The sequence below is a fragment of the Narcine bancroftii genome, chromosome 13, assembly GCF_036971445.1.
Source record: "Narcine bancroftii isolate sNarBan1 chromosome 13, sNarBan1.hap1, whole genome shotgun sequence".
Taxonomy (NCBI): domain Eukaryota; kingdom Metazoa; phylum Chordata; class Chondrichthyes; order Torpediniformes; family Narcinidae; genus Narcine; species Narcine bancroftii.
The window spans coordinates 34,932,054-34,956,495 of record NC_091481.1 but is presented as its reverse complement, the minus strand read 5'-3'; the positions used below and the strand labels follow the sequence as shown (position 1 = coordinate 34,956,495).

General features: G+C 45.8%; 1 protein-coding gene and 1 long non-coding RNA gene across 3 annotated transcripts in view; both read right to left on the bottom strand.

Moving 5' to 3' along the window:
- The window catches only part of sspn (sarcospan (Kras oncogene-associated gene)), a 33,730-nt gene extending 16,472 nt beyond the window's left edge, over positions 1 to 17,258 (bottom strand). The window contains exon 1 of one of the 2 annotated variants that reach the window (XM_069909628.1): positions 16,906 to 17,258. In XM_069909628.1, coding sequence (XP_069765729.1) covers positions 16,906 to 17,157 — 252 coding nt within the window. In that variant the 5' untranslated portion in view covers positions 17,158 to 17,258. Of the gene's footprint in view, positions 1 to 5,314; positions 5,456 to 16,905 lie in introns of those variants that run through there. The other variant, XM_069909629.1, reaches the window with a different exon arrangement.
- LOC138748829 (uncharacterized) lies at positions 13,776 to 15,475 on the bottom strand. Its single transcript, XR_011348269.1, has 2 exons — positions 14,831 to 15,475; positions 13,776 to 14,723 (listed from the first exon to the last, which is right to left on the bottom strand). It is a non-coding gene; the product is annotated as an uncharacterized lncRNA (long non-coding RNA).
- Positions 17,259 to 24,442: the final 7,184 nt, after the last annotated feature.

Below are 24,442 nucleotides of genomic sequence, written 5' to 3'. Positions count from 1 at the left end.
GCTGAACTAAGCACTCACAACCCGTCTTCAAAATGGGGTTTCTCCACAAGCTTTCTAGCTTGTCCTGTTCCAGTCCCACCTGTGGTTGGAGAACTGTAGAACTGAATTTTCTCTCCCTCTCTGAGAAAAACCTGTTTGACTCTCTGCTTGAAAAACCACATGACCCTCTTAGAACAGCAAACTGCACTCAGGCAGCCTGCGGCTCCAACGAGTTATTTCATCTGTTGCTTTTCAAAACAACAATCCATTTGTGCAATCTCTAAAGCCACTCCCCACAGCTTTTGCAAAGGCTCTCGGAGCCAGCCTGTCTGGCTTGAACAAAGCTCCAGTATTTTAAATGATAACTGTTATGAAGTGTTTGTATGTGACCTACACTAAAAAATCATGCCACAATTTATCTCCCAAAATCATATCAATATATACAATATCAAACACAACATATTCTGTCTCAAGGTGACAATGTGGAGAGCATGGTATTGCCACCTGGCCCTGGTATCAGGGAGGGAGGGATTCCCTCCCCCAAGCCTGGGACACCACTTGAAGGCCTGCTGCCACCCCTAACCCTTACGCCCCCCCCCCCAACATCACCGCCCCTAACCCTAGCTCTCCTAAGTGCCGCTGCCACTATCCTGGATGTAGAAGGAACATATACCTGTTTGTCCTAGTGGTTGCTCTCAATGAAACAACGCCAAATATAACATGGTGGCCACCAAGGCCTGGTCTCTTGAGAACTGCTTACCCATAAATACACTAAAACATGGACCTGCTTACCGTAAATATCCTAAAACATATACACTAACAAAAAATTTAAATTCTTTAAAATTCTTAATATTCCCTAGTGAAATGGGGGGAAGGGGGTTCCTTATATGCTGTCAAATAGGGTACTTTACATAGCAAAAATAAACATGCATAATCAACACTTCAAGCTTGAGCCCTCCATCAAGGATTTTTACTTCAATCAGTGTCTGGAAATTTTTGTGTTTTAAACAATTAAAAAGCAAGTTTTCAATGGATGGTCATTCACGCTGAGAAGTGATATGTTATAGGAAGGGATGGGGACTGTGTCAAGGAATGAAAACAAAAGGCAGGGCAGCCTCTTTTTACAGATGGTGAATCGGTGAAGCTCATTTGCAAGTTTGGTAGCGGAATCAGGGACCAGTTTGGACAGCATGGGGACAAGGCCTTCAGCCCACCACGACCATTCCAACCACGCGACACCTGTTTGTACCAATCTTACACAAACCCAATTTTCTTCATCATAGAGTCATGCAGATTAGAATGGGCCCTTTAGCCCAACTAGTCCACATCGAGTGCAGTACACAAGTGTGCTACAGAAACTCAGCAGGTCAGGCAGCCTCCAGGGGAAACAAAAAGAGTGAGCAACGTTTTGGGCCTGGGCCCTTCATCGGGTATAAACAATCTAGCACCATGAGCAGAGGGATCAGGGCCTAATGCAGGAGAATGGGATGAGTGTAGATCGGCATCAGGGTCAGCATGGAGAAGGTGGGCCAAAGGGCCTGTATCCATGCTGTATGTTTCCATGATTCTAAAATTCTTAAAAGCAGAGCCAATCCTTTTACAAGTGAACGACAAGGCTCACACTGTGAGTAAGGTTCTATCTGGCTTACCAATAAAACCTATGATAAAATTTATAGAAAAATACTAGCAGAGTATTATCTTCAAAGTCACAGAGACACACACAGAACAGACCCTTCGGCCCATCTTGTCCATGCCAACCAAATTAGCATTCTGGCCTAGTCCTATTTGCCTGCATTTGGTCCATATCCTTCAAAACTACCACTTTATAAAAAAAGTACCAATTAAGGGGGGAAACCAAGGATAGCACTAGATAAATTAACAGAATGGTACAAACAAGGGGGCTTACAGCTACCAAACTTTAAGAATTATTATAGAGCAGCACAATTAAGATACCTATCAGATTTTTATCAAACAAGGGAAAAACCAGATTGGACCAGAAAATAGGGGAGAAGGTACCTGAACATATACTATATAAGTGGGATGAAAAGCTGGTACAACATAGGAATTCACCAGTACTGCACCATCTGCTCAACATTTGGAAGAAGATTCACATAGAAAGGAAAAAAACAAATTACCAACTACCAAGATTAATATTGACACAAAATCAACTAATCCCTTTCACAATAGATAACCTTTCCTCTAGAGAACGGGAGAGAAAAGGGATCAAAAGAATAGAAAATTGTTTTTTGGGAAATAAATTATTATCTTTTGAACAAGTGAAATACAAATATGGTATAACTCATGGTACAATGTTTGCATACCACCAACTGAAAACCTACTTGAAGGACAAATTAGGAAGCAGGCTGAGGTTACCATAAGGAAGCGGTTTTGAATATGTGATTACAGACACAATGATAATTAAATAATTTATAACAAACATGTACATCAAACTGCAAGAAAAAGAGAACGATGAAAAAAGCTGTAAACCCAAACAAAAGTGGGAACAAGATCTAAACATAAAGAATGAAACATGGGAAAAGCTATGCTCCGGAACTATGAGAAATACAATAAACACTAGGTTATGCATGATACAATATAATTGGTTACACAGGCTATACACCACGCCCCAAAAGTTAAATAAATGGGACCCAACAGTATCAGACAGATGTTTTCGCTGTAAGAAGGAAATGGGAACAACAGTACATGCAATTTGGGCATGTGAGAAAGTGGAAAAGTTTTGGGAAGATCTAAATCAGGTATTAAATAAAATCACAAATAGCAATATACCAAAAAATCCAGAGATCTTTCTTCTTAGTAATATAAGAAGAATTTGGACTCGATTTAGATGAAGCACAAAAAAGATTTATTATGATAGCCTTAGCTGTCATAATAAATAATGTCAACCTGGAAATCAGAAGATAGCCTGAGAATACAGCAATGGTACATAGAAATGAATAAATGTATTCCATTGGAAAAAATAACATATAATTTAAGAAATAACATCACATTATTTGAACAAATTTGGGAACCGTACATGGAACACAACAGAGAGAGCCTACCACGGACCTCCACCCCCTAAAATGACAGAATGAGAAGAAGACGAAATGACCTGACCCAGTGAGTAGTAGATGGAAATTTTCTTGTTTATTTTCATTGTGTGATGACATTGTTTAATGGGTTTAATGTATTGGATATGTTGAATGTTTAGTGGGTGGGGAGGGGGGTGGTGTGGGAAGGAGGGAGGGGGGAAAAGGGGAGAAATGACACTGTATATTCAAGAGGGAAATGTTTATGCGTATTTCGGTCAACATGGTTCATAGTGTGAAAAATTTTAAAAATTTAAAAATAAAAAAAGTACCAATTTACAACAGAGGTGGGGAGAAATTTCTTTACCCAGAGGGTAATGGATTTGTGGAATTTGTTGCCACCTGCAGCTGGAGAGGCAGGATCTTTGGGGGAATTTAAAGAGGAAATTGATAGGTATCTAATTAGTCAGGGTTTCATGGGATATGGGGTCAAGGCTGCAATCAGGAACTAGATGTGACAACGATTTAGCTCAGGGAGGTTTCAAGGAGTAGACTCGATAGGCCAAATGGCCTGCTCCTGTTCCTTTTTCTTATGATCTTGTGTAATCCATTACATAAATCTCAAGTCAGGTCAAGTTTATTGTCATCTGATTGTACAAGTACAACCTGACGAAGCCATGTTCTCCGGTCCTCGGTGCAAAATACACAGTGGTTCATCTGGTGCTTAGTAAGAGATTGCTTAAGGTGGGATGTGGGTGGAAAGAAAAAGTTTGAGAACCACTGTTTTAATCGTACCTCATTGACTCATTATGTGCACGGTTTCATCACTCCAAAGAAGATGAGCCAATGACAATTTTTCTTAAGCAAAATATTTCAGTAACAATTGGGTCTAGAGCAGTGATTCCCATTCACATCCCACCTTAAGCAATCCCTTACTAATCACAGAGCACTGGATGAACCACTGATCTATTCTTTCTTTCCCTCACACCCATAACCTCTATTTTCTTACATCCATGTAGCTGTCCGAGTCTTTTAAATATCCCACGTACCAGCCTCCATCCCCAACAATGCAATCCAGGTGCCTCTGACAACTCCCCTAAGTTGTCCTGCACTTGCCTTAAAAAAGATGTCCTGTGGTATTTACTATCATCACCCTGGGGAAAAAAAGGTACTGGCTGTTCACCCTCTCTCAGCCCCTCGTAATCTTGTACACCGTGCCTCTATTAAATCACCATCACTCCAAAAAGTCTTAGCTCTGCCCATTTGGTTTCATAAGAGAACTTCTTCAATCCTGGCTTCCTGACTGTGTCAGACCAGTGTATCTGGAGCACGGGTTGCCGATGGTTCGGACTGAAGACTGTGTGAGCGCTGGAGGCAAAATCCATGGACATTGTGACCCTGGGAGGCATTGGGGGGTGGGGAACTGTCCTTGCTTGTCTCTGGCTGCAAGGGGCGCTGGGCAATTTCTGCTGATAGCGAACCTTTGTCTGCCTTTCTGGTGGATGAAAGGAAATTTCGTGCCATATCACATTTTCTGTTTTATTACAATAAAATAATCAAATCTTGAATCCAGGTAAATCTCCTCTGCACCCTCTCTAAAGCATCTACATCCTTCCTGTAATGAGGCAACCAGAATTGAATGCCATACTCCAAGTGTGGTCTAGCCAGAGTTTCACCAAGCTGCAACATTATCTCACAGCTCTTGAACTCAATCCCCTGATGATTGAAGGCCAGCACATCGTACATTTCTTAATCACAGCTGTGAAGTTCAAGACCTACCCCACCCCTTGGTTCAGTAATAAAGGTCATATTTCCATGTAGTCATACTTCTCCTTCTGAAAGTCTTTTATATTCCTGGGGTTTTTTTTGCAAGGTTTTCCCCACTCTCTCTCATACTGAGGAACCTGACCTCTCAATTCTGGACACTTAACCCAGAAATGGATTAACAGAGAAAAAGACTGAACAGGACAATTCTTTCCCCAGCCGATATCACCCTTGTAAACACCTCCCTCTGAAATCTGCCCTGAGAATGCTTCGCCTTATTTTTCAGCTTTTAGGTGTTACCCACTTAAAATGTTTGAGTTAAAATCTTATCTTCCCCACTACCAGCACTCAGATAACTGATCCAAAGATCCCCCCATCAATTCCAACTTCATTAGCAAAGGAGCCACACTGTCACTGCGTCTCACTGAGACCAGCCGATACAGATCCAGTGAATCAAACGTTAATCCACCTGCATGCTAGCTTTTATCTAGTTGAATTAATGAAGACATTTACCATAAAAAGATCGAATTTTCATGAGCTCATACCTCAGGAGAACACAGATTCTGCCATCATCAAAACTCAGACAAGGCCCTTAAGGAATGGAAAGATAGCAGGAGGGTCAAAAGGGGCCGTGATATGTCCTTAGTGAGTACAATTAAAAGGAATCCCAAAGCATTTTCTTCTTGCATTCACACCAAGAAGATAACTAGGGAGAGGTAGGGCCACTCAAGGATAAAGGAGGGAATTTATGCTTGGAGGACGTGTGGGAGCTACTAAACGAGTAATTTGTATCAGTATTCACCAAGGAGAAGGACAGTGACGATAGCAGGAGCAGTGTGAGGAATATTAATGCACTAAGGCATTTTAAGATCAAGAAGGAGGTGACGCTGGGCCTTTTGAAGAGTGAATAATGTCCCCAGGAAATTGAACATAGCAAGGGAGATGGCTAGGGCCTAGACTAAGATCTTAGCCACAGGCAATGCCCCAGAAGACTGAATGGTCAGGAATGGAGATAGGAATAATCCAAGAAACTTTCGGCCCATTAAGAAGCAGTTGGAGAGAATTCATAGGAACAGGATTCACATGCATTTGGAAAGGTGCGGCCTGATGTCAGACAGTCAACACGGTTGTGTGGCAGGTCGCGTCTTACAAGCTTGACTGAGTTCTTTGAAAGGTGACAAAGCTGGTTAAAGAGAGTGGGATAATGCTTGGGATTTCAGTGAGGTATTTGACAAGGTCCCTCCATTCCAGATATGGGCAGAGAGGTGGCAGATGGAGTTCAATCTGAGCAAATATGCAAGGGGAAAGTACACAGTTTGTGGGAGGATCCTTCACAGGGACATGGACTCTGCCCTCTCTTCTGAAGCCAGTGATTTTTTTTCCTTCATCACAATGGCATTGATGTTATCTTGCCACTATGTCACTTGTCTTTCAATTTCATCTCTGTGTTCCGTCTCATCATTATTTAATAGCCAACAAACTACTGTGGTGTGGTTGGCAAATTTGAGCTAAAACACCTCATTAGTCAGGAAGGTGCGGTCGTGCCTGCACATCCTAAGATGACTGAGGAGAGCAAGGCTACGGGTCGCCATCTTGGCAACGTTTTACAGGTGTATCATTGTGAGTGCACTGTCTGGCTACATCATAGAACACTGCAGAACAGAAAATAGGCCCCTGTAGTCTGTGCCGACCATCTAATCCCACTGATCACTGACCTGCTCCCATTCCATAACCCTCTCCTATCCATCTATCCAATTTATTCTTAAAACACATGATCGCGCCCGCATTCACCACATCATTCCACACTCCCACCACTCTCTGAGTGAAGAACTTCCCCCTAACATTCCCCCTAAATCTTTCTCCTTTCAGCTTAAAACTATTTATCTCCCCCAATCTAAGTGGAAAAAGCCTACTGGCATCCACTCTGCCTATACCCCTCATAATCTTGTAAACCTCTATCAAATCTCCCCTCATTCTTCTTTGCTCCAAGGAATAAAGTCCTAATCTTTCTCTGTAACTCAACTCATGAAGACCCGTCAGCATCCGAGTAAATCTTCTCTGCACTCTTTCGATTTTTTTGATATCCTTCCTATAGCTAAGCGACCGAAATTGCACACAATTCTCAGACAATATAATCCCTATACACCTCCATTCCCCATACTGAAGGCCTCAAAGCCCTTCATTTCTTTCTGGACAATAGATCCAATCAGTTCCCCTCCACCACTACCCTCCTCCGGCTGGCAAAACCTGTCCTCGCCCTCAATAATTTCTCCATTGACTCATCGCACTTTCTCCAGGTGTCCATGGGTACTTGCATGGGCCCCAGCTATGCCTGCCTTTTTGTTGGCTATGTGGAGCAATCCATTGTACGAGCCGACACAGGCAAAGGCCCCTCAACTCTTCCTCCGCTACTTTGGTACTGCCTCATGTACCCTTGAGCTCATTGGCTTCTTCCAATTTGCTGCCAACTCCCACCCCAACCTCAATTTCACTTGGTCCATCTCTAGCAACACTCTCCCTTTCCTCAGTCTCTCTGTATCCATCGACAAACTCTCGACAGACATCATCTACAAACCCACCAACTCCCACAGCTACATCGACTACCTTCACATCCTGGCCCCTGTAAGGATTCTATTCCATTCTCTCAATTCCTCCATCTCCATCATATCTGCACCCACGATGAGGACTTCCATGCTAGATCATCAGAAATGTCCTCCTTCTTCAAACAACGTGGCTTTTCCTCTTCCACCATCAACTCAGCCCTCACCCGCATATCCCCATTACCAGCACATCTGCCCTGGCCCCCTCTGTCCCCACATGGAACAGGGATAGGATTCCTCTTGTCCTCACCTACCACCCCACCAGCCTCCAAATCCAACACATCCTCCTGCGCCATTTCCACCACCTACTACTTGATCCCACCACAGAACATATATTCCCCTCTCCGTCTTCCACAGCGATCGCTCCCTCCGTGACTTCCTTATCCACTCCTCCTTCCCCACTAATTGTCCCCTTGGTACCTACTCCTGTGACCGCAGGAGATGCTGCCCTTGTGCCCACACTTCCTCCATCAGCACCATTCGGGGATCGTCTACTACATCCTGTGCTCCTGTTGTAGTCTCCTCTATATCGGAGAGGCTGGGCGCAGCCTGGGAAATTGCTTTGTTGAGCACCTTGGCTCTGCCTGCCGCAATAGCCTAGATCTCCCAGTGGCTGCCTACTTCAATTCCCCATCTCATTCCCTTGCCAACATGTCTGTCCACGGTCTCATGCACTGCCAGACTAAAACTACCCCCAAATTGTTGGAACAACACTTCATCGTGCGACTGGGCACCCTCCAACCTGATGCCATTGATATTGACTTCTCTGGCTTTTGTTAAAAAACCCTCCATTCACTTCTTCCCGCTGCTGCTTTCCCCCAGCTCTGTTGGTCTCTCTCCCCCCTCTTCCATCTTTTTTCACAAAGACATAATCGATTCCAAACTCTCCCCCTATCCTATCCAATTGAAACCTTTTGTTTGGACTCCTCCCCTCTGTACTCTTGACATTTCCTGTTCTTTACTCATTGTGCTTTATCACTTGAAGATGGGCTCAGGCCTGAAAAGTTGGCCCTTTCATGCCAGGCCTCCACCTGGAGGCCAGGTATAAGCACAGAGGGAAATATAAACTTTCCTTTCATGTCGAGTGGCACCTCGTAGCGCCCTCTGGAGCTGCTGGAGGCGGAGCAACTGGTGCTGTAGCACCACCCAGCAGACCAATGGCCGTCTTCCCTACCCATAATCCCCCACGCAGCTGGAGCCGCTGTGTGTTTCCCAGAACAGTTCCAGCTGCATGGGGGTTATGGGTAGGAAAGACGGCCATTGTTCTGCCATGTTTTGAGCCTCTGACACACGAACCCAAAGGCCATAACAGCACACACCAGCCGCCCCTGACGGCCCCCACTGGCCGCCCCTGCCCTGACGGACCCTGCCCTGACAGACCCCTCCAGCTGCCCCTGACATGATGGCCCGTGCCAACTGCCTCTGCCCTGAGGGGCTCATGAAGGGAGAGGGATGAATGAGTAGAGGAGATGGGTTTCAGGCTGACGGCATCACCGCGACATCATCAGCCCACCCCCTAGCCAGCCGCTTGCAGCAGATGTTCATTCACGTGAGGTTGTGGAGCGCAGAGCTCCGCCAATTATCTTTCCCCCAAGAGGAATTGCAGCCAGCACCTTGGAGCCGGCCACAGCTCAGTCATAGTGGTGAGTCTCCCGACCCAAGGGCGGAGAATCTCGGCCTTTACACTCGGGCTCTTTCACTGCTCGAAATGGCCTTCTCCTATAGACGCTGTGAGACAGGCTGAGTTCCTCCAGTGTCTTCACAGCAACCACAGCATCTGCAGTCTTCTGGCGCGTTTCACTCACAGCAAATAAATTAGCAAATCATTGTTTTTGTTGTACAGTTGCAGGGCTTGGAACGACTGCCGCATTTCTCGTTGGGCTTTATAACCTGCATTCCTAACAGGATTTCCTCTTTATAGCTTGGGTTGAGTTCAAATCCGAATATCAAGCGTGAACAAAACACGTTTTGTTAACAATACAAGGTAACCTTGTAGAGGGAAAACATTTTTTAAAAGTTTCTTTTCAATGTTTGCACTGTGATGTTGCCACAAAATAACAAATTTCGTGACATGTTCATGACAATAAATTCTGATTCCACGATTCCTTAAACTCTGAAAGACTTTATCAAGTAGAAACAATGTAGCAGCACTGCAGTTAGACAATAAAGAGTCCCACTGCTTGTCCACTCTGACCTATGTGCAATCCTGCTTTAGTTTCACACCCCCATGAGGCCCACATCCCTCTTCTCCCCTCCCATCCATGAAGTTATTCTGAAAGGAGGCTAATGTGCCCTCCTCCACCACTTTATTCCATGTGCCCCCCACCCTCTGGGTGTCCCCTCACTCCCTCCACCCCCTCACCTTCTCCCACTCACGATTTATAGACCTCAATAATGCCCCCTATCAACCTTCTATCTGTAAAAAAATCCAACCCAGTTTTTCCAGACTCATGGTAACTCAACTTCCACAATCCTGGCAACAACTTTGTAAACGTATTCGCTACCCTTCCAACTTTATAATACCCTTCCTGTCATGAGGTGACCAAAACTGCACACTCCTTTTATGGCAGGCCTTTTATCACCTGCCTTCCTGTGACCAATCACAGGCCAGTAGGTTGACATTAATTATGAGTATCCTATGGATCTTCTGGGTTCTACTATCCCATAGGAGTATCATTGGGTGATCCACAATAGATTCTGCAGCAAGAGGGCGACAGAACATAATTGAACCTTATCCCCCCTCAAGGCATCATTCATAAACTCATAAAGCCAATAATCAGGCCCTTCAGCCCATCAAGTCACCACTGTCTATCAAACACCCATTTACACTAATCCTGCATTAACACATTTGCGCCCTATTCCCATTAACACCACTTCCGAGTTCTACCACTCAGTGGGGACACCTTACAGTGGTCTACTATTTTTGGGATGGTGGAGGATTTTTATACACTGTACATTCTGTGGTCTGGAGAAGCGCGGTTTCATCAGGTAGTAGATGTACAGACAAATAATGATAAACTTGAATTTGAAATCGGAGCAACCAGGGTCAGAGGGAAACTCCACACAGACAGGATTGAACTACAGGATTTAACTGGGGGTCACTGAAGCTCTGGGGCGATGGTTCAAATGGATAGGAAGAGATCCAGTACTGGCATAAACAGGTCTCAAACAGGGTTACAGCAAATCATTCAGATTATTTGAGAGGTGTATACTGGCCGTGAAACAAATATTTCAAGTTAGTCAGGAGCAAGTAACACAGAAAGGATTAATGTTATATAAATATAGTAAAGTTCACTCCTCGATGCAGTCACATTATAAATTCCAAGCCCACATTCATAAAGGAGTGTTTATTCAAACTTATTTTGTCATGTTGAAGTGAATCCATGTCACCATCTGCAATGGCAGTCTATATTAGCAAGCACATGTAATACAGTGTACAGGTACTCCTCGACTTATGACTGTACTTAGGGCCAAAGGATTGGTTGTATCTCGAAATGAACGCAAGCCAGAATTTTGCCCGTGTGCATGGAGTTCCAATGTCTTAAAGCAAACTCTTGAATCAAATTTTTTTTCATTCTGGTCTACGCTTGCCTTTTCAGTCGGCGTCCATAGGTCCGTCGGCTGGGCGCGGCCATCTTGATTCCTGTGCGCATGCACGAGTCTTCGGGTGGCGCATGCGCAGTGGGTTCACATATTGGAGTTCGGTAGGTGCGGGCTCGCGAGTTAAGTGCCTCGACGATATTGAATTTTTGCCCTCAACCTTCGTGGATGCGCCAACTGAACTCCAATGCGCGAACCCACTGCGCATCACCAACCAAGAATAAAGATGGCCATGCCCAGCCTAAGGACCCAAGGTCACTGACTAACAAGTTAAGTATGCACATTTTGGCTCTTACGTGCCCTGTATCAGTTTGTCAAATACAACATAAATCGCATAAATTTTTCTTTTTTTAAAAAAAAATTCTGTCATACGTGCAGATGGTCACAAGTCGGAGAGTATCTGCATTTGTCTGCATTACTACTGAATGAAAGTGACTTTAGAAAAACGCACACTTTAAAAATATTACAAAATAAAGCTTTTGGCATTATGTCGGAGAAAAATTTCAAATGTAATTTAGGTTTTCCCAATTCAACACAGCCGATGAAAAACAATCTCATTCTCTTCTTTCAATGTCCCAAATGGAGTTGGATGATTTTTCATTATTCAACAACATTTGCTTTCCAAACTCTCCAGGGAAAATTATGCCAGAGTTTATTTGAATCTTGGTCACACTCGATTGCCTTTAAAACTCTGAAACTGACAGCGGGTGAAATGAGACAATCCCTTTTATCGGATGTATTTTAAATCGGGTGAAAGTGAATGAGCTTGAATACAAGAAGAGGCATGCCTTGAGAAACACTATGGTTTGGAGAGCCCTGTGACTCCCCTCGTTAAATCTGTTCCCACATCTACCTCTGATCTATTGTTGATCACATGCAGCGCTGTGTATGAGGTTACACTTTAGAGACTTTTTACACAGAAATCCCATGATATTGACATAAGGAAGTCCCATCTTTTATACAGAACCGAGCAAAGCCAGCATAACCAGGTCAGTGCATCATTTTACACAGCAACTCAGCATTCTGGGAGCAAAAGAGGTGGGACGTGTAACTCAACAGCGTCAGCATCTAGCGTGATGTCAAACATATGCGTCAGACATATCTTTCTATACAAAAATTGTGGTAAACCGTAATGCTACTAGCCGTGAATATGTATAGCACTCTTCGAGCGCAAGCACTTTTTCTGTGCGTGTTACCCGACTTTATGATGCGCAGATGGATACAGAATTTGTGCGAACTACGTGTATATGCGATCAGAAATACATTGGAGGAGAAATTGAAGGGAAGCAGGGATCTGTTTGAGGCAGAAAGGCACGTGGATCTTAGACGGCGTAGATGGATTGTGAGTCAATTCACGCTGGTCTCGGATAGAATGATGTGGAGGAGAGAGAGAGAGACCACATGGGCCCGTGTTTTGGTCTAATGTCCTCAACAATTTTGATGAGTGGGGAATATTGAATTCACCCGATTTCCATATGTCTCGGAACATTTTTGATTTTGTATTGGAATTCGTTGAGCCACAACTGAGGCGCAAACAACAAACTGGCGACAGCCTCTGGAACTTCGGTTTAGACTCACCATTGCTTCGTGGTTGTATGCTAGCATGTGAATATCCATCCATTAGTTGTATTTTTGGTGTCGGTGTGGCCACTGTGTGCGCGTGTGTTGGTACCCCAAGTTACTGGAGCGCTGAAGAGGGCCCTATTTAAACGTTTTGTAGGCCTGCCAACTGGCGCATGCCTTCAGCAGACAATGGACAGAATTTGCAGAACACATCAGACCCCGAGGATGCAATAGCCTACTTCAGTCAGAAAGGACGGCCACTCCATTGTTCTTCAAGCTGTTATGGATCATGGCTTGAGTTATCATTTAATGCGTTTCGTATGTTGATCTAAAAACAGTCTTTTTGTTGCTCCACCTTCACAGATCTGTATGTGGGTTGGCCTGGTCACATGCACGATGCTAGAGTTTGAGCTAACTCGCCCATCTACAGAAAGGCCGAAGATCAAGCTGGGTACCTCTTCCCACCTGAAGTAATTTATATACAGTAATGTACGTGTGGATGAATCAATCGTGTTTATTTGTCACATGTAACCATATAGGGTACAATCACAGTGAAATATATGTATGTTATACTGAAGAAATGGCTGACTGACTACCTCAAATGAGATTCAAGACAAGGGTCAGGTTCTATCCTGTTATCGTAAAACGGCCACTAGAAAACATTAGTGAACTGATTGTTTGTGACCTCACAGGCTGTATAAAGTAGTTATAAGTCTACAGTGCTCTGCCCACAGAAATCCAAAACTTAAACAGAGTGGAAACCCCCTTGTATCTAACCGGCTTAACCCCTCCAGAAGTGGCTGATGAAGAGGTTCACTAACCACCGTGACCTCGATCAATGGCAGCGAAGGTTTAACTACCATTTGAGCTCGGCAAGGATGATGGTAGAAAATGCTTTCGGACATCTCAAAGGTCGCTGGAGGTGCCTGGCCAAGTGACTTGATTTGTATCACTTTCGTATCAGACATTGCTGTTGCCTGTTGTGTTCTACGCAATATATGTGAACTCAACAAGGGACATTTCTTGCCAGAGTGGAACTCTGGGCTGCCCGGTCTCCTTCAGGAGCCTGAGTGAGTTGCTTATCAGGATGCATAAGTGTTCAGTCACCAGGCGATCTGTGAGGCAATTATATCCCTCTGTAAGCAATTTAAATGAGCAAATAACAACTTTTAGTAAATTTATATTGCACATGTAGTAGCAGCTACTTCAGTAGAGCTACTAAAACACACACACACACACCAGGTTAGTCAACACAAGACTGTTTTATTTAGACTTTACCGGGTTCTTTTGTATACCTCGCATCCCAGGCTCCGTGGGACAAAGTAGGACATCATTATGAGCTTGCTGCTGAACCATGGGACTGGCAGGTTTACATTAAGCACAGTGAACGTCCCGCGCCTTCCGGCAGGAGACTCCGCAAGCCAACGTGCCATTACTCGGCATGCAGCACTGCGCGCATGCGGTCCATTGAATGGGTGAGTACCCAGCTGTCAGTCTTCTGGCTCTGCATGCCTGCCAAAGAACCACGCTGGCGACAGTTTACAATACTGCGCTGTGCACCCACTCGGCCCGCTACATGGCCGCTACAACGTCAAATAATTGAACAGGAAACATGCAAACAACAATTAAAAAAAAGGTTTAATTTAACTGTGTTTAACTATTTACAACTGTCCAAATAAACAAAACACCAATAGCCATGTGCAAAAGTAGTAACTGTCACATCACTCCTGCATCTGGAGGAAGGCGGTTGAAATGACTCGTATGTCTCGTCTGTGCACTGCAAGCTGTCACTCTGCTGTGGTGCCGGAGAAAAATACTGGCTATGGGATGCAGGAGCGTGGTACCATCTTGCGGGTGTTTGTTGCAGTACAGAGGGAGCAGGGTACAATCGTGCAGAAGATGACAGGAGTCCAGTCATTTCCCACATGAGCAATGCCTGTTTCTGCAGCTAATGCAGGGCGTCCTTGAAATCGCTGGCAAACCCATTCATTTCCTCGGCCTGCTCATATATTTCAGGCTGTCATCTCTGCCTCCTGCACCCGACTCCTTAGCCGCAGCTCATGGGTACTCTGCACCTCCAATTGAAGATGCTCCCTCTCCACGTCTTCACGGTCCGTAGCCAGTAACATCTCCCTAGATGCCACATGGGCTTTGGCAGGTTTCTGAGTTTTTTTTCAGCCAATCTGGTATCCTGGAGATCAATAGAACACATTAGCGAGACCGCTGATTATGGGCAAACACACTTACAAAAACACGTGACCAAAAAAATGGTCATCACGAAGAGAATTACGTTTTCACCTGGTCCATCATGAAGAGCGGACTCCTGATTGCTGGACTCTGCATCCACGTCGCTAGGGACTCTGGCATCAGGAGGGAGACACAGCTGGAATGGTATTGGGGACGATGGGTCCTCCACGTTGCTCAGAAGAACCACCGGGTGTGCCAGGTGCCTTGTGCCCCAGCCAGCAGAGCACAGATCAGCACACAGCCAGTCTAAACGCCCTCAGCCGCTCCCTGCCCTCGTGGTCATTCACCTGTTGGCACTTCTTACACAGGCCTTTCATCTTGCTGATCACCCACGATTTGCCCTGACCAAAGTCTCTAAGTAATCCCCTCCCATAGCGGGCCATTTCATAAGGGAGCACTTGATTTCATCCTCAGCCCAGAGGGTGAGAAGCTTGCAGATCTCACTATCACCCCGGTTAGGAGACATCGTGGCCGTTAGATCCTGACTGTTGGTTTAAAATGTCACATTCCTTACCCGAGTTTGGTCCCGGGATGGCTGGCAGATTCGTGCTTTACACAGATGGCTACAGTTAGGTGACCGCCCTCAGTAAATTGGATTCCTGTCTCTATCTCTGACCAATCACATGCAGCGTGGTGGTACAATGTTACACATTTAAGAATATTTTTATTGAAGGAATATTAAGGATAACAAATCAAATCATATTCATGTCACATATCAATTGAAAATAAGAAGCTTAACTATAATTGTTACATAAACATATTTCATTCAGGTCTTCAAATTGTATAACTACAATAATTAAACAATTAAATCATGACTCCTACTACATTCAAAATCAATATTGAATTCAAAAGTTTGTGATGGATTATATCATATTTTATATTGTATAGGAATATGTTTTTGAAGGAGATGGATTGTGGGGGTAGTGTAGTTCATAAACAAACTTCACAAAACAGATCTCATTTAAAATGCTGGAGCTCTGCTCAAGCCAGACAGTCCAGGCTCCGGGTGCCTTTGCAAAAACATTGAAGAATAACTGTAAGGATTTCACAAGGAGGTGTTAATTGGACAATGCTGTGGAGTAATGGATTATTGTTTTGAAAGTAATCGGTGAACAGACTCAGAAGATTGGGTCCAGTACCACAATCTGTCTGAATGCAGTTTGCAGTTCTAAGAAGATCATATGGTTTTGCAAGCACAGAGAGAGAGAGAGAGAGAGAGAGAGAGAGAGACCAAATAGGCTTTCTCTAAGAAAGCAAGAACTAGTTTCTGCAGCATGACAAGCTGGCAACTTGTTTTAAACCCCATTTCGAAGACAGGTTGTGAGTTCGGAGTTCAGCCTGATGTGGTCCATACAAGAGGAAATGGCTGGCTAGAGTGTTTCACCTGAAATAGGGGAAACAAAAGGAACTCTGAGGTGACCTGCAGAAGAAGAGGTTGCCATCTGGAAAACCCTGATGGAGCAAGTTTCTTCGGCAAGACACTGAAGTGGCTGATCGGAAGGAATCCGTTTGTGTCCAAGGAGCAACCAATCTCTCTCTCTCTGAAGCCAATGAGGACCTTCCTGAGCGGAAACCATTTAAGCGCCATAAATTCTGCGCACAGTCATAAGAATTGCCGGATACCGATGAACTTGGAGGAGCGAGATTGGACTGTGAATCAATGAACTTTTCTGAACTTGCACACATTACCTACTTAGAATTAGAAGGGGGTTAAGTTACAGTGAAAAGACAAAGTTTGATCCGGTTTCAAACAAATTTAAATCGACTTTTGTGTATTTTTGACCATTTGCCTTGGTGCATTTCTATGGCCACTAGGTTTTGGGGGTCCTCTGGGCCCGTAACAAGTTATACAAGAAAGATATTTCATACTTCTCTGGATTGATCATGTTGATCCGTAATCCGTAACCCGCCCACCCTTTACTTCTGAGCCTTTGTGATGAAAAGGAAACAATGTTGCAGGTTTCATTGCCAATGTATCACTTACTGTGTCTTCCCGGGCGATTGTCAGAGGGCGCGACTCATGCAAACGCCCCCTCGCTCGACCGGGCAAGTCTATGTGCAGTAACAAAGCCTCGTGGGGGTGGGGGTTAGTGGTTTTAAAGATTTAGTTTAAAAAAAATGCTTACAACGATGCCGACCCAGTAGGGAGTGTCCCGGGCCAGCAGGGAGGAGCTGATACTTCTCATGATGAAGGCGACCACGGTAATTGTGACCCCCAGGAGCAGCTGCAGGACGGCGACGAGGAGGGGGAAGCGGCAGCCGCAGCCGACCTGCGAGCTCTGGTCCCGGGCCGCTCCTTTCTTCCTCTCCCCCTTGGCTCCAGCGTCCTGCTCGGTCACCCGGCCGGCTTTGCAGCTCTTCGGCTCGTCCTTCCCCATGGTCGCCGGGTCGGAGGACTTCCGAGGGCGATGGGACGGGCTCGAAAGCGAACGCGGGTGGGGGCTCCCGCCTCCGGCAGTGGCCAGTCCTGCACAAATATGGGAAACATTTCTGGGCTGCTTGCCCACCCTCCGCGTCCCACATCTCGCGTATCAGGAGGGGGAGGGGGGCAGTGAGGAGGGATTCACACCCCCCCACCCACCAACCACACTAGCGTCACTGGCAAGTTGCTGCGGATGAAGTGGACCCCCCCCCTCTCCCCTCCCCTCCTCTCCCCTCCCCACGGTGTGTGGCCACAGTGCCCCTGTCCGGGGAGGACAGGAGCGTGCAATGGCGAGGAGACCCTTCCTCCTGGCCGAGAGACTATCCAATTCACCCCGCCCCTGCAAAGCTTTGGCTCCTTCAGTGTTTGGCATCTCCCGTCTGCGGGGCGAGGTCGCGTTTAATTGCCCCTCTCTCGTTGTCATTGAGAAGGCGGTGAGCTGCCCTCGCTGAAGTCCTTGAGGAGTGGGTGTTAAGGGCGGGGTGCTCAGTCCAGTGTTTTAACCCGGGACGGTGAAGGAACGGGGAGATATATCTAAGTTTGTGGGGTGTGGAGCTCAACTTTCAGGTTGGGGAGGGGGGGGGTGTTGCTGCCCTTGTCCCTTCTCGCTGGTGGGTTTGGAGTCTCGGTGACTTGCTACAAACCATGCTGTACACCAGTGGTTCTCAACCTTCCTCTTCCCTCTCACCTCCCACTTTAAGTATTCCCTGTGCCATCCGTGCTCTGTGATTAGTAAAGGATTGATTAAGGTGGGAAGGGAAGGTTGAGAATCACTCCTCTAGCCCCAACTGTATCTGAAATATTTTACTGGAGAAAAATGGAATTTTCTTTGGAGTGAAGAAACCGTGCACATAGCGAGTCAATGAGGGACGATTAAAAGTGTTCTTCAAACTTTTTCTTTCCACCCACATCCCACCTTGAGCAATCCCTTAATAATCATCGAGATGTGGGACGTAATGGAAAGAAAAAGTTTGAAACCCACTGTTTTAACCGTCCCTCATTGACTCGTTATGTGCACGGTTTCCGAACTCTGAAGGAAATGGGCCAATGACCATTTTTCTCCAGCAAAATATTTCAGTCACAATTGGGTCTAGATTCTCAACCTTCTCTTCCCTTCCCGCTCACCTCCCACCTTCAGCAATCCCTGACTAATCTCAGAGCACCGATAGCATAGGGATTACTTAAAGTGGGATGTGAGTGGAAAGGAAAAGGTTGAGAAGCACTGCTGTAGATCGTGTTTTGGTGGTGGAGTGAGAGATGGAGGGGTATTAAGTGTGTCCTGTACAGTGGCAAGCTTCTTGAGTGTTGAAGCTGCTTTCACCTGGGGGACAGCAGAGTGTTCTATTGCCTTCCTGATGTGCCTTATATGGCGGGCAGGCATCTGGGAGTTCAGAGGCCAGTTACTCACTGGCGAAGTCACACAGGCTGATGCACCATCAATAATTCCAAAAGTCTGGAAGTTATGTCAAACTGATTGGCTTTTAATCGCAATAGAATGGAGTCACGTCTGTGCTGGTCGACTGACCTGAACTGGGGAGGGGAGCTGTGGGACGGTCACCTTTATTCAGGAGTCTGTGGGAGAAGCCACAGGTACAGTCAGCCAAGGGGTGTGTCCAGACAGGCAAACATATGTACAGTGGTTTATCACCTCCACCCTTTGTTTTAGAAAGGGTCCGGTGGGGTGAAGTGTATTAGATGTTATCACAAGTTAAGTATTTTGGGCGGTCCAATTTGCCGCTGTGACTGTGGCGCAGCAATGGGGTCCTGGACAGTCTAAGGCACCTGTAGGCAGTCGTCAGTCTTGGTTTGGTGGGTGCGTAGTGACGAATCTGGCATGCCATCCACTGGGGCTGGGGAAACATGCCATGGCCCTAGTGCATCGCGGATGGCGAGAGGTAAAAGGGGTGTGGGGTGATCGGTAGTAGTCTCAGGAACCCCTGAGGGCGCCAGGTCCTTAACAGAGACTGTCCTCGTGCTCATCAGGGTACGCCATATAGGCGTATTGGGGGTTGGCATGGAGAAGATGGAACTTTTTGACCAGTGGGTTGGACTTGTAGCTCTTCACTCGCTTCCGGAATAGGACTGGCCCTCAGGATGTCAGCCAAGCCAGCAGCGTGGTCCCTGAAGCAGACTTCCTGGGAAAGGAAAACTTTATTTTATGTGGAGTGGCATTGGTAACTGTACATAGGAATGATCTGATTGAGTGGAGCGTCTCAGCGAGGACATCTTGCCAGTGGGAGACTGGAAAACCTCTAGACTGCAGGGCAAGGAGGACCACCTTTTAAACAGTAACATTTTCCCTTTACACCTGCCCATTCCCTCAGGGGTTGTAGCTTCTGCTTGTGGCATTGCCTCTGGCCAGCAGGTTCTGGCACAACTCATGAAGGAGGGCCTCCAGTTGCTATGGATTTAGCAGGGGAACCCATACAGGGTGAAGAGACTGCGTAGGGCCTTGATGACTGTGGCCAGGCAGGGGATGGCAAACGGAAAATGTGAATACTCGTCAATGATGTTGAGGAAGAACACATTGCAGTCCAAGGAGGGGAGGGGTCCTTTGAAATCGATACTCAGACGTTCAAAGGGGCAGGTGGCTTTATCAACTGCGCTCTGTCTGGTCAATGGAAATGCAGTTTGCACTCTGCGCAGACCTGGCAGTTTTTGGCCATCGTCCTGACCTCTTCGATGGAGTAAGGCATATTGCAGGCTTTGACAAAGTGGAAGAACCTGGGGACTCCAGGATGGCAGAGATCATTGTGGGGGGCTTGCAAGCGGACTATTTGTGTACTGGCATAAGTTCCACAGGATAGAGCATCTGGGGGCTCATTGAGTTTCCCATGCTGGTATTGTAATTGTAGCTGGAAAATTAAATTCTCCACACCTCAATATCCTGTCGTTCTTGATTTTACTTCACTGCTGGTTGTTGAACATGAACACAACTGTGTGTCAGTCAGCAAGGTAAATTGCTTGCTGGTGAGGCAGTGACTCCAGTGCCGTTCTGCCTCAACAATGGCATTCTGGTCAGAGGACTGTCAAATTTCAGGGCGACGGGTCTGCCTGCCTAGTTAAGTGTAGCAGCCAGAGCAGTTGGATGCATCTCTCTCAACCTAGAATGGGGTGGATTCATCCATGGCATGCATCGTAGCCTTGATGCGGCTGAAAGCTGCACCGGCCTCTGGTGTCAGGGGGAAAGAAGTGGATTTAACAATGGGGTGGGCCTTGCCTACATAATTGGGGACCCACTGGGCATAGTAGAAGAAGCCCAGCCACCTTTGAGGCTGTGGGGGTGCATGGGGTCGGGGTGGGGCCCGATGACTCTGTTCTCCACGATGCAGCCAAGGATAGCAAGGCAGGTTGTGTGAAATACATATTTAGCCTTATGGTATGTGAGGGTTAGGAGTTTGGCGGGCTGGAGGATTTGTTTGGAGGTTGCCGTCATGATCCTGCAGGTCATGGCCGCAAATGGTGTCATTGTCCGGATACGAGACAGTGGCCTGTAGCTCATAATGGTCTGTCATTCGGTCCATCTCCCACTGGAAGTCCAGGACCCCACTGGTGATGTCGAAGGGGACCCTCAGGAATTGGTAGTGGTGGCCATCCGCCTCAAAACCAGGATATTGGCAGTGCTCTCTGTGTACATGCCACATCAGAGAAAGGGCCATAAACAGGAACAGTCTCTCCAAACTGCACGAGACTTTTCTTTTTCCCTTAAAAACTCTCCAACTTTCCATTTTTTTAACCTGCTTATCCATCCCTCCTGTCTCCCTCTTATTTCTGATGGAGTTCATTAAATTGTATCATAACTTGATAAAAGGTGAAGCCAGAAGTATATGCAGAACTGCCATGTGATCGCATGTGACAAATTGTCATAAACTAATTCCATCAAATTATTGTCATATGAATCCTCTGGGTTAATGCTTTTGGTCCGTTTCTCAAACGATGCTTCCACACTGCGCAAACCAACATACTTTTGCATTGACTCTTTGACTGTCACAGCCATGGTGGAGATGGGGTTTCTGTTAAAGTTTACACTTGTTCTGGACATGGAGCAGATGCCATTAACCTCCTGTGTGTTGCAGCAAAACAGTACGTAAAATACACAAACAATCAGCACACGAGAGAAAAAAAAAGAGAGAATACTGTTACGGAGTCCAGAGGACCCCAAAAACCAGCAACAATAGATATGCACCACAACACAGGGTTACTAAACAAAAGTAGTTTTTAATTGTATTTGAACAAGAAAACAGAATGAAACTTGAACTTATTACTAAACCTACCTAACTACTTAATCCCCCCCTCTAATACTAAGCGCAGGTGTGTGTCATGTGTATTTAAGATTAGAAAAATTCTTTGGATCACAGTCCAATCTCACTGGTTGCAGGCAATTCTTGTACTGTGCACAGAAGTTAGCATTAACAAAGTTCACCAGTCTTTGGTGCTTAACAGGCAAATGGTTACACTCAGGAGGGTCTTCAGAGAGAGATTCCTTTTCCAGGACATTTGCAACTGATTCCTTCTCAATCAGTCTTGCTGACGAAACTTGCCCCCTTTCAGGGTTCTCCAGATGATCCTCCTTCTTTCAGGTCACCTTTCAGACCACCAGTCTTCTCCTTTGACCAGGCAGTCTTCCAAAAGTATGCCAGCTTTGTCCTTCTGGAAGTGATTTCTGTCTCCTCTCTCTCTGTTTTCACACCCTCCCTCTCTGAGAGCCAAAACTGTTCTGTCCCCCTGCAAAAATCACATGCTCTCCCAGGCCAGCTGTATGCTGATACTTCGTGGCAAAAATCACTGTAAATGTCTTGCAAAAAATTCTGTTTTAAAATGTTTGTGTGCAAGCTGCTCTAGTAATTCCTCCCAAACCACCGCTAAATAGTCTGTCACAATACATACCGTATAAAAGGATAAATTGGTAAAGTTGCTGTAATGAATGGGAAAGGGACAAGGAAATGGGCATTAAATTAGACAGGTCAAATTTATTAGCACGTTGATTTTGTTTTAAACTCCAGAGCATCATAAATAGGGGGAGAGCAACAGCAGAGCTCTGTGGCACTGGGCCGAAGGTTTTGATTGTTGCCCAGGATGCTGTGCTCTTTTCCACTGTCAATTATCAATGGGTCTTGTCTTGCCCAGACCAGCTGTGGAAAACAAAATGGGGGTGATGCTGGAGCTGCTGTGATGGCAGCAGGCCCTGGGAGTTGAGACACGGCACTACCCTTCAGGGTCTCACCGCCCAGTCCTACTGACATCAACACCGCACAGGCTCTTAACAGCCTGTTAAAGGAGCCGACAGTGTTTTATTTAAAATCTTGCAACCGCGGGGTCTGGCCCAAGATGTGTTCAGTAGTGTCCTCGACAGTTGCAGACTCTGGGGGGGATCAGTGCAGGGCACCAGTAGCAGGGAGAAGAACCCCCATGGAGAAGGAGAAGATGACCTGAAGGATGGTGTCCTGGTCAGAAGACCAGCGAGGGTGTCCGTGGCCAAAGGGCACATGCAGGCAGCGAGCAGTTGGCAACTTGCTGGTGAGGACTCCATGCCGGCAACTCAAGGTCAAAGGACTCGCAATGGTCTGCGAGCTGCTGGAGACTGGTTCATTGGGATTCAAGAGGTCGCTGAGGGCAAAAATGGCTCCTGAAGGGTCCTGGGCGCTGAAAGCTTCCTCATCGTGTTGAAGGTTTGGATCTGGACTCAGGTTGCTGATGGCTTGAACTGAACTAGAATCTTGTGGCTGCAAAGGGCTGGAGGCGAATCCACAGACACTCAGTGACTCTGGGGAAACCTTCTTTTGCTTCTCTTCCTCTGATTCTAAGGGGGCATCAGAAAATGCTAATAGCAAAGTTTTGTCTGCCCTGTAATAGTTATGTATAATGTTACATGTCTGTGTGATGGATTATGATATATTTTATATTGTATATAGATATGTTTTAAAATTCGATAAATTGTGGCAGGTTTTTTTGTGAAGGTCAAAAACACTTCACAACATAGATCTCATTTAAAATGCCAGAGCTCTTCTCAAGCCAGACAGTCCAGGCTCTGAGTGCCTTTGCGAAAACTTTGAAGGATGCCTATAGAAACTTCACAAGTAAGTGTTAATTGGACATGCTGTGGAGTAATGGATTATTGTTTTGGAAAGCAAAGATGAACAAACTCGGAAGATTTGGTGCATTGCTGCAGTCTGTCTGAATGCAGTCTGCTGTTCTAGGAAGGTCATGTGGTTTTGCAAGCAGAGAGGGTCAAACGGGTTTTTCTCTGCGAGAAAAAGAGAGAGAGAGAATTCAGTTCTACAGTTCAGCAGCAGCAGCTGGGACTGGAATAGGACAAGCTGGCAAGCTTGTGGAAAAACCCCATTTTGAAGACTGTTCAAAGCCCTTGGGGTCCATATGAGAGGAGATGGCTGGCTGTATAATGTTTCACGAAATAAGGGAAACAGAAAAGGAACTCTGTGGTGACCTGAAAGAAAGAGGTTATCATCTGGAAAACCCTGATGGGGAAAGTTTCTTCAGCAAGACACTGAAGTAGCTGATCAGAAGGAATCAGTTTGTGTCCAACGAGCAACAAATCTCTCTCTGAAAACCAACAAGAACTTTCCTGTTGCAGTAACCATTTACTTTTCAAGCACCAAAGCCTGGTGAAGATTCATAAATGTTACATTCTGTGCACAGTATAAGAATTGCCTGATACCAGTGAACTTGGAGGAGTGAGAAGTGAGATTGGACTGTGAACCAAAGAACTTTTCTAAACTTACACACACATTACACACACGTGTGCTTAGAATTAGAAGGGGGTTAAGTTAAAGTTTGATCATGTTTAAAGAAAATTAAAGGTAACTTTTGTTTAAGTAACCATTTGTCTTGGTGAATTTCCACTGCTGCTGGGTTTTGGGGTCCTCAGGGCCCATCACATCTATTTTATTACATAAATAGTATCTGATCTGAGGTGACACCATTGCAGTCTGTTGCTTGCTGGCTCTTGAATTCAGGGTTAGTACCTCCTTCCTTGAGGTATACCTTCAGTGTGTCCTTTGTCTGTCTCAGTTTGCCCTGCAATGCCAGGGTTGAAGGGACATCTTTGAGTAGATTAAGCCATTTTCACCCAGTACCCAGCCCAGAGGGAGTTTTGTACTCCAGATCGTAGCTAAAATGCTGGTGAACTTTCTGCACCACTGCAGCACCGCCCTTTTTTTCTTGCACTAATAATAAGTGTGAATTTTTATTATCTCTATATTTCTTCTCTTGCCGTGGTTAGC